Source organism: Microcaecilia unicolor, chromosome 6, assembly GCF_901765095.1.
Source record: "Microcaecilia unicolor chromosome 6, aMicUni1.1, whole genome shotgun sequence".
In the NCBI taxonomy this organism is placed as follows: Eukaryota; Metazoa; Chordata; class Amphibia; order Gymnophiona; family Siphonopidae; genus Microcaecilia; species Microcaecilia unicolor.
In genome coordinates, this window is record NC_044036.1 from 99,558,241 (window position 1) to 99,574,369 (window position 16,129).

Sequence of the window (16,129 nt, forward strand, 5' to 3'; positions counted from 1 at the left end):
GGGTGGGTGCGGAGCACTACTCTGTTGTGATGAAATTTGGTATATGGAGCATGAGCTACTAGGGCTTGAAGCTCACTGACCCTACGAGCTGAAGTAACTGCCACCAAGAAAATGACCTTCCAGGTCAAGTACTTCAGATGGCAGGTATTCAGTGGCTAAAAAGGAGGTTTCATCAGCTGGGTGAGGACGACGTTGAGATCCCATGACACTGCGGGAGGCTTGATAGGGGGCTTTGAGAAAAGCAAGCCTCTCATGAATCGAACGACTAAAGGCTCTCCAGAGATGGCTTTACCTTCCACACGATAATGGTAAGCACTAATCGCACTAAGGTGATTCCTTACTGAGTTGGTCTTGAGGCCAGACTCTGATAAGTGCAGAAGGTATTCAAGCAGGTTCTGTGCAGGGCAGGAACGAGGTTCTAGGGCCTTGCTCTCACACCAAACGACAAACCTCCTCCACTTGAAAAAGTAACTCTTTTTAGTGGAATCCTTCCTAGAGGCAAGCAAGACACGGAAGACACCCTCAGACAGACCCAACGCAGTGAAGTCTACGCCCTCAACATCCAGGCCGTGAGAGCCAGGGACTGAAGGTTGGGGTGCAGCAACGCTCCGTCGTTCTGCGAAATGAGAGTCGGAAAACACTCCAATCTCCACGGTTCTTCTGAGGACAACTCCAGAAGAAGAGGGAACCAGATCTGACGGGGCCAAAAGGGCGCTATCAGAATCATGGTGCCATGGTCTTGCTTGAGCTTCAGTAAGGTCTTCCCCACCAAAGGTATGGGAGGATAAGCATACAGGAGGCCGGTCCCCCAATGGAGGAGAAAGGCATCCGTCGCTAGCCTGCCGTGTGCCTGTAGTCTGGAACAGAACAGAGGCAGCTTGTGGTTCATCTGAGAGGCGAAAAGGTCCACCGAGGGGGTGCCCCACTCTCGGAAGATCTTGCGTACCACTCTGGAATGAAGCGACCACTCGTGCGGTTGCATGACTCTGCTCAGTCTGTCGGCCAGACTGTTGTTTACACCTGCCAGGTATGTGGCTTGGAGGCGCATGCCGAACTGGCAAGCCCAACGCCACATCCCGACGGCTTCCTGACACAAGGGGCGAGATCCGGTGCCCCCCTGCTTGTTGGTGTAATACATTGCAACCTGATTGTCTGTCCGAATTTGGATAATTTGGTAGGACAGCCGGTCTCTGAAAGCCTTCAGTGCGTTCCAGATCGCTCGGAGCTCCAGGAGGTTGATCTGCAGATCCTTTTCCTGGAGGGACCACAGACCCTGGGTGTGAAGCCCATCGACATGAGCTCCCCACCCCAGGCGAGATGCATCCGTCGTCAGCACTTTCGTGGACTGTGGAATTTGGAATGGACGTCCCAGGGTCAAATTGGTCCGGATGGTCCACCAGAGCAGTGAAGTGCGGCAACTGGTGGAGAGGCGGATGACATCTTCTAGATTCCCGGTGGCTTGAAACCACTGGGAAGCTAGGGTCCATTGAGCAGATCTCATGTGAAGACGAGCCATGGGAGTCACATGAACTGTGGAGGCCATATGACCCAGAAGTCTCAACATCTGCCGAGCTGTGACCTGCTGAGACGCTCTGGTCTGTGAAGCGAGGGACAGGAGGTTGTGGGCCCTCGCTTCGGGAAGGAAGGCCTGAGCCGTCTGGGTATTCAGCAGAGCTCCTATGAATTCCAGAGACTGTGTTGGCTGGAGATGGGACTTTGGGTAATTTATCACAAACCCCAGCAGCTCCAGAAGTTGAATAGTGCACTGCATAGACCGGAGGGCTCCCGCCTCCGAGGTGTTCTTTACCAGCCAATCGTCGAGATATGGGAACACGTGCACTCCCAGCTTGCGTAGGTACGCCGCTACCACCACGAGGCATTTTGTAAACACTCGTGGGGCAGAGGCGAGCCCAAAGGGCAGCACACAATACTGAAAGTGCCGTGCGCCCAGGCGGAATCTGAGATACTGTCTGTGAGCTGGCAGTATCGGGATGTGAGTGTATGCGTCCTTAAATCCAGGGAACATAGCCAATCGTTTTCTGAATCATTGGCAGAAGGGTGCCCAAGGAAAGCATCCTGAACTTTTCTTTGACCAGGAATTTGTTCAGGCCTCTCGGTCTAGGATGGGACGCATCCCCCCTGTTTTCTTTTCCACAAGGAAGTACCTGGAATAGAATCCCTGCCCTTCCTGCCCGGGTGGTACGGGCTCGACCGCATTGGCGCTGAGAAGGGCGGAGAGTTCCTCTGCAAGTACCTGCTTGTGATGGGAGCTGAAGGATTGAGCTCCCGGAGGACAATTTGGTGGCAGGGAGGCCAAATTCAGGGCGTATCCGCACCGCACTATTTGGAGAACCCACTGGTCGGAGGTTATGAGAGGCCACCTTTGGTGAAAAAATTTTAACTCCCTCCGACCGGCAGATCGTCCGGTACGGACACTTTGAGGGCGGGCTATGTTCCCGTGGATCCAGTCAAAAGCACGTCCCCGGCTTTTTGCTGTGGAGGCGCAGGGGGCTGCTTAGGCGCACGCTGTTGACGAGAACGAGCGCGCTGGGGCTGTCCCTGTGCCTGACGAGGCCTTTGGGCCGGCTGGGTGTACATACGCTTTCCAAAGAATAGGGCACAGCCTGCGGGCCCGGGGAAAAAACGTTTCCACCTGCTGAGGTGGGTGCTGAAGGCGACCCGGTGGGAGAGCTTGTCGAGGGCCGGTTTCCCGCTGATGCAGTTGGTCCACCAGCTGCTCGACCTTCTCACCAAAAATATTAATCCCCCCAGGCAAGGGACGTCGGCCAGTCTCTGCTGGGTGCGGTTGTCCAGGTCAGAGGCACGCAGCCATGAGAGCCTGCGCATCACTATACCTTGGGCCGCAGCACGAGATGCCACGTCACAGGTGTCATAGATACCCCTGGACAGGAACTTTTCTGCACGCCTTCAGCTGCTGACCACCTCCTGATAAGGCCTGGACTGCTCCGGCGGGAGCTTATCGACCAGGTCCGCCAGTTGCTTCACATTGTTCCGCATGTGGATGCTCGTGTAGAGCTGGTACGAGTGGGATGCGGGGTCACGAACATGGAGGATTGGTAGGCCTTCATCCCAAACGAGTCCATAGTGCGAGACTCCCGCCCCCGGGGGCGCCGAGGTGGTATCCCTCGAACTCCGTGCCCTCTTGAGAGCAGAATCCATGACCGCCGAGTCATGGGGCAATTGGGGCCGCATTAACTCTGGGTCCGAGTGGATTCTGTACTGGGACTCTGCTTTCTTGGAATGATGGGATTAGATAATGGTCTCATCCAGTTCCGAAGCAGTGTCTCTTTGAGGACATTGTGCAACGGCACGTGGAGGACTCTCTAGGTGGTGATGGATAGTCGAGGACCTCGAGCATCTCAGCCCTCGGCTCATCCACAGAGACCACGGGGAAGGGAATGCAAATAGACATGTCCCTTACAAGGAGGCAAAGGAGAGGCTCTCAGGAGGCGAGAGCTTCCTCTTGGTGAAGGCGTGGGGTCCGAGGGAAGACCCGCAGACTCCTCTGAGGAGAACTATCTGGGGTCTTCCTCTTCCCCCCACGAGGCCTCTTCCTCGGTATCGGACATAAGCTCATGTAGCTGAGTCCTTAACCGGGCCCGGCTCGACGTCGAGGCACCGATGGCCTCGGTGTCGTCGAGCGGTGGGACTTCCCGCGCCGGCGGGGATGAAGCTCCCTCCATCGACGTCGACTCCACCTGCGTGGCGGTCGAGACGGCGCCGCAAGCGGCGGTTGTGTTGTCGACGGCCTCGGCACGGGCTAGAGCTCGCGGCGCCACAGTCAACGGCGCCGAGGGCGCAAGCACCCCGGCGCCGGCACAGCCTGGCGCATCAGCCCTTCCAGGATCCCGGTAAGGATGGCTCGGAGGCACTCGTCCAGGCCGCTGCCGGGCAAAGACGGGGGGGGGGGGGGGGGGGGCCCGGTAGAGGTGTCGGTGCCGGAAGCTGCTCGGGTCCAGGAGACTGCACCGAGTGCTGGGACCCCTGACGCGTCGGTACCTCCACTACCGAAGGGGATCTCTCCTCTCGACGCGGACGCTTCGGCGTCGATCCTCGCGCCGGTACGAGAAGCCGGATGTATCGAAGGCGACCGATGACGGTGCTTCTTAGATTTCTTGCGGTGCCGTCATCGGTGCCAGGTGGAATGGAGGAGGAGGAGGTCGATCCCCTCGGTCTCGAGGGAACCGGGTCAGACAGGGTTCGGTCCCGAGGGCCATGGGCCGAGGGAGTGACCGGGGCCCGACTGCCCACGCGGCCTCTCACCCCTACCCTCACCGGAGGACCGGCGGGCCCGACGGGACCTGTGCTCCTGGGGTCGATGCCATCGGTGCCGATTTTCGCGGGCATCGATACCGGTACCGAAGAACCGGCCGTCGATACCGATGCCGTCGAGGTCGACGTCGACGGGGCCGGCGCAAGTTCCGAAAAGACGATCCCGTAGAACTTGCCTCGCAACCTGAGTCCGTTTCTGGAGACCAAGACACAAAGAGCACGACTTGATATTGTGCTCCGGCCCGAGGCACTGGAGGCACCAAGCGTGGGTGTCGGTCTGCGAGATAGGCCGGCCGCACTGACCACACTTCTTAAATCCACTCGGGATCGACGGAAAAAATCGCGTCGGCGAAATTAAAGTCATCGATGGTGGCGGTAAATCACACCTCGAAAAATAAATCGGCCGCGCGGCCAAAGCAACGCCCCCGCTAGGAAACGAGGGGAAACAAGCGCGTTCACACTTTTTTTTTTTTTTTTTTTTTGAAGAAAAAGAAAAGGGTCCGGAAGCGCCCAGAAACAAACAAAAAAAACTAAGGAAATTCGCGAAAACGCGACGGTTTTTCGGGCGAACAAGAGAGAGCGTCGACGCATGACTCTCTCCAGCGCGGAAGAAAAAACAAGACTGGCGGGAACGGTCTCGCACAGGCTGGAAGACGGCCGCGCATGCGCGGTGGCGCTGCCCTGCGTGCGGGACCAGCCCCCGAAGCTTTCCGGTTTGGTGGGGGCTGCCTGCGGACGTCACCCAGTCGTCTGAGAACAAGCAGCTGCTTGTCCTCGGAGAATGAGATTCCACATAGGCACTATCGAGTGCAGAGGAGGGCGTAGGTGATTAACCCCTTTGAGAAAATGCACCACATCTGGCTGAGAAGCACCCTTCAGGCGACTCCTGAAGCAAGCTAGAGCCACTACCTGGACCTTAAGAGAGCTGCAACGAATTGTGTCCCAGTGAGCAGCTGCATGGAAAATCTTTTCTGCTTCAAGATTGTTTTTCTTTTTTAATGAAGCCAGCAGGAGGGGGGAGAAAAGGAGGGCCTGGCACCACCAGGTTTGCACGTGTTCACGAAGAACCTTCAACCCCAGGTACTCAACAAAGCCTAAGTAAATAGGCATGGAGACCAAGCCAGAGCTGCTGCGTGTGACCACACATCTGCTAGATAGAGAGAATATACTGAGGATTTCCTGATAGCACATGACCACATATAGAGAGGCAAAAGATTGCTCTCTATCTCCACCTGCTGGTAGATGGACACAACCCACCAGTCTATGGATTGATCTGCTTGATGATATGGAAAGTTCTTAACCTAGCAGCATCCAAAACCAATCCTACTATGGAGTTTTAGAACAACAGGAATATAATTCTAAGTGTAACTTAAATGAATCAAACATGCAAATTACCACTATTCTAATTAAAGATATAATAGTTCAAATATAAAAAATACCTTTGATAGGTTCAGCAGCACTTGAATGGCATATCTTATAACTTCCATGCATGGGATACTACGGTTACAGCTCCGTATCAATATAAAAATTGTTAACACCGCACCACTCTGGGCTATGTTTTCACAACAAACAGATGATAATCTGGTAGCAACCTCTGAAGAAAAACACATTAAAATAAATGTCCTAAAACAACTAACAATGTAATGTGATGCAATATGTAAATATCACAGGTAAACCAGTTTTGCTCTTGAAAAGAAACAGAGGCACAAAACATTTTACTAAGGGTAAAGAAAATACCATTAAATACACTGTGGTCTCTGCAGCATGTGTTTACATTTTATTAGGAGTAATAGAAGTTGGCTTTACAGCATTATAGTGATATTTTCTATAGAACCCCCTAATCAACAATTCCATTAGGAAGACATTTTCATACCACCCTTATAAATAAGACCACATTTTTTTTTTTTTTTTACCTACAAACGTTCTTATTTCAAAGTACAAGAGAAAAGTACATAGTTGATATGATAAGAAAAAATATTCATAGACATTTGCACTTCTTATCTGCACGTCGTTTTCCAACTAAACACACACAATGCACTTGTGAAAATATAAATTATGCATATTGCTGCAAACCCCATCCTAACCTTGCTCCTGCTACACGTGGGTGAAAATGCATACAATTTGGAACTGGGCACCTACTTTCACCTGCATAAAGGTGAGCAATTTTCAAATAGCTTATTTCTATAGGCAAAAACAGTTGTACCCAAGGGAATAGTTTTGAAAACTGACCTCATATTATATAGCTCACTAGTAAAAAAAGGCCTGTTTCTGACACAAATGAAACGGGCGCTAGCAAAGTTTTCCTCGGAGTGTGTATGTTTGAGAGAGTGTATGTGAGAGTGACTGTGTGTGTGAGAGAGAGTGAATGTGCGAGTGTGTGTGTGTGTGTGAGATAGAGAGAGTGAGTCTGGGTGCGAGTGTGTCTGTGAGAGAGAGTGTGTGTGTGTGAGAATGAGAGTGTGTGCAAGTGCGTATGTGAGACACAGTGTGAGAGAGTGTGTTTCACACAGATATAGTGTGTGCGAGAGAGTGTGTGTGAGACACAGACTCTCTGTGAGACTGAGTGTATGAGACCAAGGGAGTGTGTGAATGAATGTGCGACAGAGTGAATGTGATACAGTGTGAGACATAGAGTGTGTGAGAGACTGTGTGAGTGACAGCGAGAAAGACATTGACTGTGAGAGAGATAGTGTGTGTGAGAGAGAGTGTGTGTGTGACAGAGATATCTCCCCCCCCTCTCTGGTGTCAGCCCCCCCTCCCTCCCTCTGTTGTCAGGCCCCCCCCTCTCTGGTGTCTGAGAGTTACTGTGCAGGACGCTGAGCTCTGGCTGTGCTTCAAGGAACTGACCAATCCTATTTAATAGAATGCACCTCCAACATTCTGAAGCCAAGAAACCTTGTGTGGTTGGTCATTTCTGCTTGTGACGAACCCGGAAGTACGTTATGTCAATTCAGGAGATGAATACAGAGAGCAGGAATGCCTCAGCAATGCAGTCAGCTTCAGAATGTTGGAAGTGCGTTTTATTATATAGGATATGTCCCAACTTCCCCCAGCAAAGCAGATATACTGAGTATGGGGTTCTCTCTCATCCTGGCTTAAGTAAAAATAAAAGGAAAATATCTTGAAAAAGAACTCCTCAAAACCAAATAAGCTTACCTAGGTGCTTTAAAGCAGCAAGAATGTAAGAAAGATGTTTATATTTCAGAAGGTAATCAATTGCAATCGCAGATCTGTTACACAGCTTGTTTTCTTCTCGGCTGTCTTTGTTGGCTTTTTCTAGGCGTTGTTTTAAAGTTCTCATTTTTGCTGTACTATTGCTTTTCCTCCAGGAATATCCTCTCCATAATGCCTAGAAAAATTTACAATTGGGTTTAAAAATGTCAAGCATAGACAGCAAAGTACTATAGTTTTTTTTTATATGTTTTGTTTACTCATGGTGAACATAGCAAATTGTACAATATTTAAACACCACAAATGTCTTTCTTCCTTTGCCAACTCTTTTGCTTCCATATACAGAGAATCATAACAAGATGAAATTAAACCTTACTTTTTAATTTTCTTTGTTTGAGTCTAGCTAGACCAGTCCAAAACGCTATGTTCTCCAACCAGCATATGGAGGTAGAGAACAGACAGATTTCTGGTGTAAGCGGTGGTGCAGCCTGAAGTCAGACAATATATTCTTCCAAAAACCAAGATTACTTCCTGTAGCCCTATTGAAGCCCCCAAGAAAAGCAACTAAGACTAAACTATAAATTTATTTATTGCATTTGTATCACACATTTTCCCACCTATTTGCAGGCTCAATATAGCTTACATTGTTCCGTCAAATTAAACAAGAAAGTCAAGAGCATGAGAATAAAATGGTGCAAAGCACACAATTCACAGAACTGCTACATAATACCCCTACCGACAGTCTTCCTGGGCAGGATGTTGTACTGGTCTAGCAGACTCAAGGAAAGAAAATTAACATGTAAGATTAAAATTTCACCTTCCTTATTATCCAGATAGACCAGTGTAAACCAGTGAGATATACTAGCGCTCTAAACATCTATGAAGGCGGAAGACAAGGCTCCCTACACAATCACACTGCCAAAGGTGGTATTATCTCTAGCCCCTACATCAAGCTTGTAATTCTTCACAAAAATAATGGAGGGAGGACCAAGTAGCTAACTGGCAAATGTGCTCCAGAGAAACTGCCCGAGGACCCCACTCAGGTGTTAACATGGATCCACACTGAGTGAGCCCCGTAGACTTCGCCAAAATATAGTCTGGCTCTATGGATACCTTGATCCATCATGTGATAGTTGCCTCAGAGGCCGACACTCCTTTGCACAGCCCATGAAACAGCACAAATAGGTGACTCGATCACCTGAACTCATTTGTGACAGCGATAGTACACTCAAACTCTACACAGGTCCAATTTATGAAGTGTGCAACCAGAACCTGCCCCTGACATTTGAGCGAAGGGCAGTTAGGAAACCACCCGATTCAAAGCGAAGATCAAAGCAAACTTTGGTAAGAAAAAGAGGGAACCATATGAAGAAACACCAAATCATTCTTTAAGATCTAGAAGGGTTAAGAACATAAGAGTTGCTGTATTGGCTCAGATCAAGGGCCTATCTAAGTAAGCAACATTTTCAGTGGCAAGTCAATATCACAAGTATCTGGCAAACAGGGCCACTGAGAGACACAACCGGGCCCAGGGCAAGACCGCTCCCCCGCCCACCTGGGCCGCCTTGGTGCTGGCCCCCACCCCCAACATATGCGGGCACTCCCTTACCTTCTATGTTTGACTGCTCCTTTGTGCCGGGAACCAGATGATTGCATTAATGCCGGGTCAACACAGAAGCAGGAGACAGATAAAACTAGAAGAAGCTTGCCGGCACAGGGCCCCCCCCCCCCTTGGAGGCTGGGTACAGGGAATTTTGCCCCCCCCCCTCTCGGTGGTCCTGCTGGCAAAGACTCAAAGAGTAGCGAGGATTCCATGCTACTTAACCTCAGGGATAAGCAGTGGTATTCCCCAGGTCAACCTTAACAGTTTAGGGCCTTTCCTCCAGGAATGTATTCAAATCTTTTTTTAAATCAAGCTAAATTAACTGCTTTTACCACTTCCTCTGAAAATGAGTCCAGAGCTTAATTATACATTAGAGTGAAAAAATATTTTCTTATATTTACTTGAAATGTGTTACTGTGTAACCTCATGGCATGTCTCCTAGCTGTTTTTTTACTATTTGAAAGCATTTATCCATTCCTGAATGAAGTGGATTTTATCGCCCTAACCTCTTTAGCCTTTTCTCATATTATTATTATATTTGTATCCTGCATTATCCCAAACAGAGTTCATGTTCAATGTAGCTTACAATCCAGTTATAAGTATGTACCATCTCTGTCCCTAGAGGGCTCACAATCTTTTTTTTTTTTTAATGACTTGCTCAGGGTCACAGGGAGCTGCAGTGGGAATTGAACCCAGGATGCTGGGATCAAAGTCCACCGCACTAACCATTAGGCCACTCCTCCACTCCAGGTTATTCCATCCTCAATCATTTTGATTGCCCTTCTTTGTAACTTTTCCATTTCTACATCATCTTTCTTTGAGATGCGATAACCAGAATTGAATACAATACTCAACATGTGGTCTCACCATGGAGCAATATAGAGGAATTGTGATATTCTCTGTTTTATTCTCTATTCCTTTCCTCATCATACCTAACTTGTTTGCATTTTTTTGGCTGTTGCTGCACACTGAGCAAAGAATTTCAATGTATCATCCAAAATGACACCTAAATCCTTTTCCTCAGTGGCCACTCAAATGTGGAATCTATCATCATGTAGCCACAATTTGGGGTCTTTTTACCAATGCGCATCACTTTGCACTTATCCACATTAAATTTCATGTTGACCCTCCAAAACATTTTGTCGAACAGCCTTTCAGAACAATGTTGCTACAATAGTCTTGAAGTTAATATAGACACACTAGGCCACTCCCTAGCTGAGTGTTTCTTAGAAATGCAGATCATAGGCAAACAACCTGGAGTAATGCTTGGGTGGAGGAGACAGGTTAAAGAAAAAGATTAAATAGGACAGATTGACCAAAGGTTGCATCTACTATAGAAGTACTGTCTATTCAATGATTTGTGAAAATATGTAAAGAGGACCATGTTGCAGCTTAGCAAATGCCTAGGTAAGGAATACCCCACAAGTGGGCTACTGAGGTTGAAATTGATCATAGAGCATGAGCTCCAAGTTTACCAGGAAACGTCAAGTTAACATCAAGTTTGCTTGGTCACAATAAAGAGACACAATTTGCAATCCAGGAACATAAGGTAAAATTATGTATAATCATACCTGATAATTTTCTTTCCATTAATCATAGCTGATCAATCCATAGATTGGTGGGTTGTGTCCATCTACCAGCAGGTGGAGATAGAGAGCAAACTTTTGCCTCCCTATATGTGGTCATGTGCTGCCGGAAACTCCTCAGTATGTCGATATCAAGCTCCATCTGCAGGACTCAGCACTTAGAGAATTACACCCACAAAGGGACACTCTGCCCAGCTCACCACCGCCGAAACGGGGGAGGGGAATTAACCCAGCTCATCCCCACACAAGTGGGGGAGGGGAATTAACCCAGCTCATCCCCACACAAGTGGGGGAGGGGAATCCGTCCAGCTCATCCCCGTGGAGCGGGGGAGGGACACCACACCCGCCGATGCGGGGGGATCTGGCTTATCCTGCAACCGCAAGAGGAGCTGACTGACCCTAGCACCGCCGAAGCGGGAGGGGTACAAAACTGCCCTACAACCGCACGAAGCGGGAGGGAGTGCCGGCAGAATTTATGTCTCAATCCAGCCCCGTAAAACGGAGGGGAGAGGAATGCAGCAGCTCACTGTAACACAAACTCGTCTCAACTCTTGAAGAATCCAAGTGAAAAAACTTGAACCCGAAGTCTTCCTGAAGTAACTGAAGACTAAACTTGAACCTGAAATGCAACCAGAATAGAAACCATACAGATATCTGGGCGGGGCTATGGATTGATCAGCTATGATTAATGGAAAGAAAATTATCAGGTATGATTATACATAATTTTACCTTCCATATCATCAAGCTGATCAATCCATAGATTGGTGGGATGTACCGAAGCAGTACTCACCCAGGGCGGGACATAGAAATCCCTGAACTCAACACTGAAGCTCCACACCGGGCCTCCGCCCGTGCCGCCACAGTCAAGCGGTAATGCATGGAGAATGTATGGGCCGATGCCCAAGTTGCCGCCTTGCATATCTCTTCCAAGGAGACGGACCCGGCCTCTGCCATCGAGGCCGCCTGAGCTCTAGTGGAGTGAGCCTTCAGCTGGATAGGCGGCACCTTCCCCGCGGCCACATAAGCCGCGGCAATGACTTCCTTGACCCATCTTGCCACTGGAGGCTTAGCAGCCTGCAGACCCTTACGAGGACCTGCCAACAGGACAAACAGATGATCCGATTTCCGGAAATCATTGGTCACTTCCAAGTATCTGATGATGACTCGTCTCACATCCAGATATTTAAGAGCAGAGTACTCCTCTGGGTAGTCCTCCCTACGAAAGGAAGGGAGACAGAGCTGCTGATTCACATGGAAGCGAGAAACAATCTTGGGCAGGAAGGAAGGCACTGTGCGAATAGTCACTCCTGCCTCAGTGAACTGCAGAAAAGACTCTCGACATGAGAGTGCCTGGAGCTCGGAAACTCTTCTGGCTGAAGGATAGCCACCAAAAAGACTGCTTTCAACGTCAGGTCTTTCAGAGTTGCCCTCAACAAGGGTTCAAAAGGCGGCTTCTGTAATGCTCTGAGCACCAGGTTAAAATTCCACGCAGGCACCATTGAGTGCAGAGGAGGGCGCAGGTGCTTAACTCCCTTGAGAAAACGCACCACATCTGGCTACGAAGCCAGGGAAGCACCCTTCAGGCGGTCCCTGAAGCAAGCCAGGGCCGCTACCTGGACTTAAAGGGAACTGAGCGACAGGCCTTTCTCCAGACCTTCTTGCAGGAATGCCAACACTGAAGAAATTGGAGCAGTGAATGAAGAAAATGAGCCTGCTTCGCCACGCTGCAAAGGTACGCCAAACCCTGGCGTAAGCAGTAAAAGTAGAGCGCTTCCTCGCTCTCAGCATAGTGGCGACGACCTTGTCTGAGAAGTCCTTCTTCCTCAGACGCTGCCATTCAATAGCCAGGCCGTAAGCCCAAAGGGGGAGGGATCCTCCATCACCACGGGACCCTGATGTAACAGACCCTGCTCCACTGGCAGCCCCACCAGGATTATCCAGCCCGGATGCTTTGCCAATCGGTCTAGCACCCTGCCCAACATGGGCCAGGGCGGGAACACATAGAGAAGCTCTTGTGTGGCCACTGTTAGAGGAGAGCATCGACTCCCAGAGATCGAGGGTCCCGTCCTCTGCTGAAAAAGCGCAGCACTTGGCAACTGGCCGATGACGCCAATAGATCTAGGCTCGGCTGGCCCCAGCGCTTCGTGATATCCAAGAACGCCTGAGCCGATAACTGCCACTCTCCGGGATCCAAGGTATGGCGACTGAGAAAGTCCGCCTTGACATTCATGACTCCGGCAATGTGGGCTGCTGACAGCTGCTCCAGGCTCGCTACCGCCCACTGGCATAGATTCATGGCTGCCTTGGCTAGAGGGGCGCTCTTGGTACCTCCCTGGCGGTTGACATAGACCACAGCCGTGGCATTGTCCAACAGGACCCGTACTGGCTTCAACGCCAGTACCGGGATGAACTCCAAAAACGCCAACCGAATGGCTCTGAGTTCCAGGAGGTTGATAGACCACTTTGCCTCTGCAGGAGACCAGAGCCCCTGCGCTGTCCTTCCCAAGAAGAGGGCTCCCCAGCCCGACAAAGAGGCGTCCGTCGTGACGACAATCCACTCCGGGGTCACCAGAGGCATTCCTGCAGACAACTTGTCTGTCTGCGTCCACCAGCTCAGCGCCTTGCGCACTGCTGGGTCCAAGGGAAGGCGCACAGCATAATCCTCCGACATCGGAGTCCAGCGCAGCAGCAGAGATTGTCGAAGTGGTCTCATATGAGCCCTGGCCCAGGGCACTACATCCATCGTGGCCGACATAGAGCCCAACAGCTGCACATAGTCCCAAGTCCGAATAGGAGAGACTACTAGGAACTAGTCCACCTGAGCCTGAAGCTTGACAATCCAATTGTCTGGCAGGAACACTCTGCCCACTTGGGTGTCGAATCGAACTCCCAGATGCTCCAGGGACTGAGTCGGGCGCAGCTGGCTTTTCTCCCAGTTGATGATCCACCTCAGGGAGCTCGAAAGAGCAACCACCCGGTTCACAGCTTTGCCGCACTCTGCATAAGAGGGGCTTGGATCAACCAGTCGTCCAGATAAGAATGGACTTGAACTCCTTCCTTCCACAGGAAGGCCGCGATGACCACCATTACTTTGGAGAAGGTCCGCGGAGCAGTAGCCAACCCGAACGGGAGGGCTCTGAACTGGAAGTGTCGACCAGTACTGCAAAACGCAAAAAAGCGTTGATGAGGAGGCCAGATGGGAATATGCAAGTACGCGTCCTTGAAGTCCAAGGATGCCAGGAACTCTCCTGCCTTCACTGCCGCTATAACAGAGCGGAGGGTCTCCATGCGAAAGTGCCGAACTTTCAAGGCCCAATGGACCCCTTGAGGTCGAGGATAGGCCGTACAGAACCTCCTTTCTTTGGTACCACAAAGTAAATGGAGTAACGTCCCTTGCCAAGCTGACTTTCTGGCACCGGAACGACCGCGCCCAGGCGGATCAGATTGTCCAAGGTCTGCTGCACTGCCACAGCTTTGACCGGAGACTTGCAGGGAGAGAGTACAAACCCGTCTCTTAAGGGTCGGCAGAACTCTAGCTTGTAGCCGTCTCTGATGACTTCCAGCACCCACGCGTCTGAAGTTATTGTGGTCCACTCGCCCAGAAACGAGGACAGCCGTCCTCCAATCTGCACTGAGGCGTGGACCAAGGCCCCGTCATTGGGTACGAGACCCTGGGGGAGGACCGGAGGGAGCACCTCCGGGACGGCGGTCTCTGCGAAAGGAATGCTGCTTGGGGGAGAAGTTCCTCTTGAAGGAAGAGAGGGCAGAGGAGCCCGACCTGCCCGGGCGGTACCGACGGGCTTCCTGAGCCCGTCCTCTGGAGGTACCAGGGTGAGTACTAGCCCGAGCCCTGACCTCTGGTAACTTCTTGCCCTTAGACGTGCCGAGATCGGTCACGATTTTGTCCAGCTCGACCCCAAAGAGCAGCTTGCCTTTAAAAGGCAATCTAGCCAGGCGGGATTTAGAGGCATGGTCAGCAGACCAATGTTTCAGCCAAAGCCACCGCCGCGCAGAGATTGTCTGAGCCATGCCTTTAGCTGAGGCTCTCAAGACATCATACAGCAAGTCTGCCAAATAGGCTAAGCCCGATTCCAGGGCCGGCCAAACAGCCCTCAAGGAATGATCCGAGGGGGAAGCCCGCTGCACCATAGTCAGGCACGCCCTGGCCACATAGGAGCCGCAAACTGAGGCCTGCAAACTTAAAGCAGCCGCCTCAAAGGACGACCTTAAGGCCGCCTCCAATCCTCTGTCTTGGGCGTCCTTTAGGGCCGTGCCACCTTCCACTGGTAACGCCGTTTTCTTAGTCACCGCAGTGATTAAAGAATCCACGGTAGGCCACAGAAAGGCCTCACGTTCACCTTCAGGCAAAGGATAGCGGCGGGACATAGCCCTAGCCACTTTAAGGCTCGCTTCCGGGACATCCCATTGAGCCGAAATTAAGGAGTGCATGGCATCATGCATGTGGAAGGTTCTAGGCGGGCGCTTCGTCCCCAGCATAATGGCAGAGCCAACAGGGGCTGAGGGAGAGACGTCCTCCGGAGAGGAAATCTTCAAAATGCCCATGGCCTGCACTAACAGGTTGGGCAAATCCTCTGAGCTAAAGAGCCGCTGCAGAGGGGTCATCCGCTCCATCCGAGCGGGGATCCGTCTCCTCCAAGGAATCCGCAAAGGACCGTTGGGAGACCTCAGACACGCTGCCCTCATCTACATCGGAGGAGACAAAGTCCTCCAAGGCCTGGGAATCAACCCGAGGGCGTTTACCTCTGGGAACCTCAACCTCTTTACCAGACGAGGGAGCAGGGGCAGCGTTTTGCATGAGGAAAGCCTGATGCAGCAGCAAAACAAACACGGGGGAGAAACCCCCCAGACTGTGCACTTCCGCAGCCTGGGCAACAGCCCTAGACGCACCCTCAACCGGCGCTCGCAAGAGCGGGGGAGAGACATGCTGCTCATCCAAATGGCGTCCGGCGCGACACTCCGCGAAGGAGCCGCGCGGGAAGAACGGCGCTTAACTTTAGCCGCTTTTGTGCCGTCGCCCAAATTAAGGGTGTTCATGGCATTAATGTCTCCAACCTCAAGGGCGGCCCACGAAGAAGCCGTCCGAGCCGCGTGGCCGGCCAAGATGGCGGAGGCGAGGAGCGGGGGATGGGCGTTTATGGCTGGAAAAACCGCCACGCCGGAGGAAGGACCGGGACATTCATCGGTCACGAAACTGTCACCCAACAAGGGCGAATCAGGCTGTAAGACCCCCGCATCCCATCTAGAAGCGCTCAAGCGATCCGGGGAGCAACCCTTTGCGCCCTCGCCCTCCGACGCCATATGCCACGAGGAGAAGAATCGGGGAACCCCCTGCCCGCTATAAAAAGGTAAAAATTACCTGCTGTCCGCTCCGAGCTGTAACGAACTGGTGTCCCAGTGAGTAGCTGCAATGAACGTTTAAATAAACGTCGAAATAAACGCCTTTAAGGACGTTTAA

At 51.3% G+C, this 16,129-nt stretch overlaps 1 protein-coding gene across 1 annotated transcript in view; it reads right to left on the reverse strand.

The window, feature by feature from the left end:
- Positions 1–16,129, reverse strand: part of ASPM (abnormal spindle microtubule assembly) — a 220,455-nt gene that overhangs the window by 37,067 nt on the left and 167,259 nt on the right. The window contains 2 exon segments of the mRNA XM_030206746.1: positions 5,733–5,887; positions 7,450–7,642. Of these exon segments, the coding sequence (XP_030062606.1) occupies positions 5,733–5,887; positions 7,450–7,642 (348 nt within the window).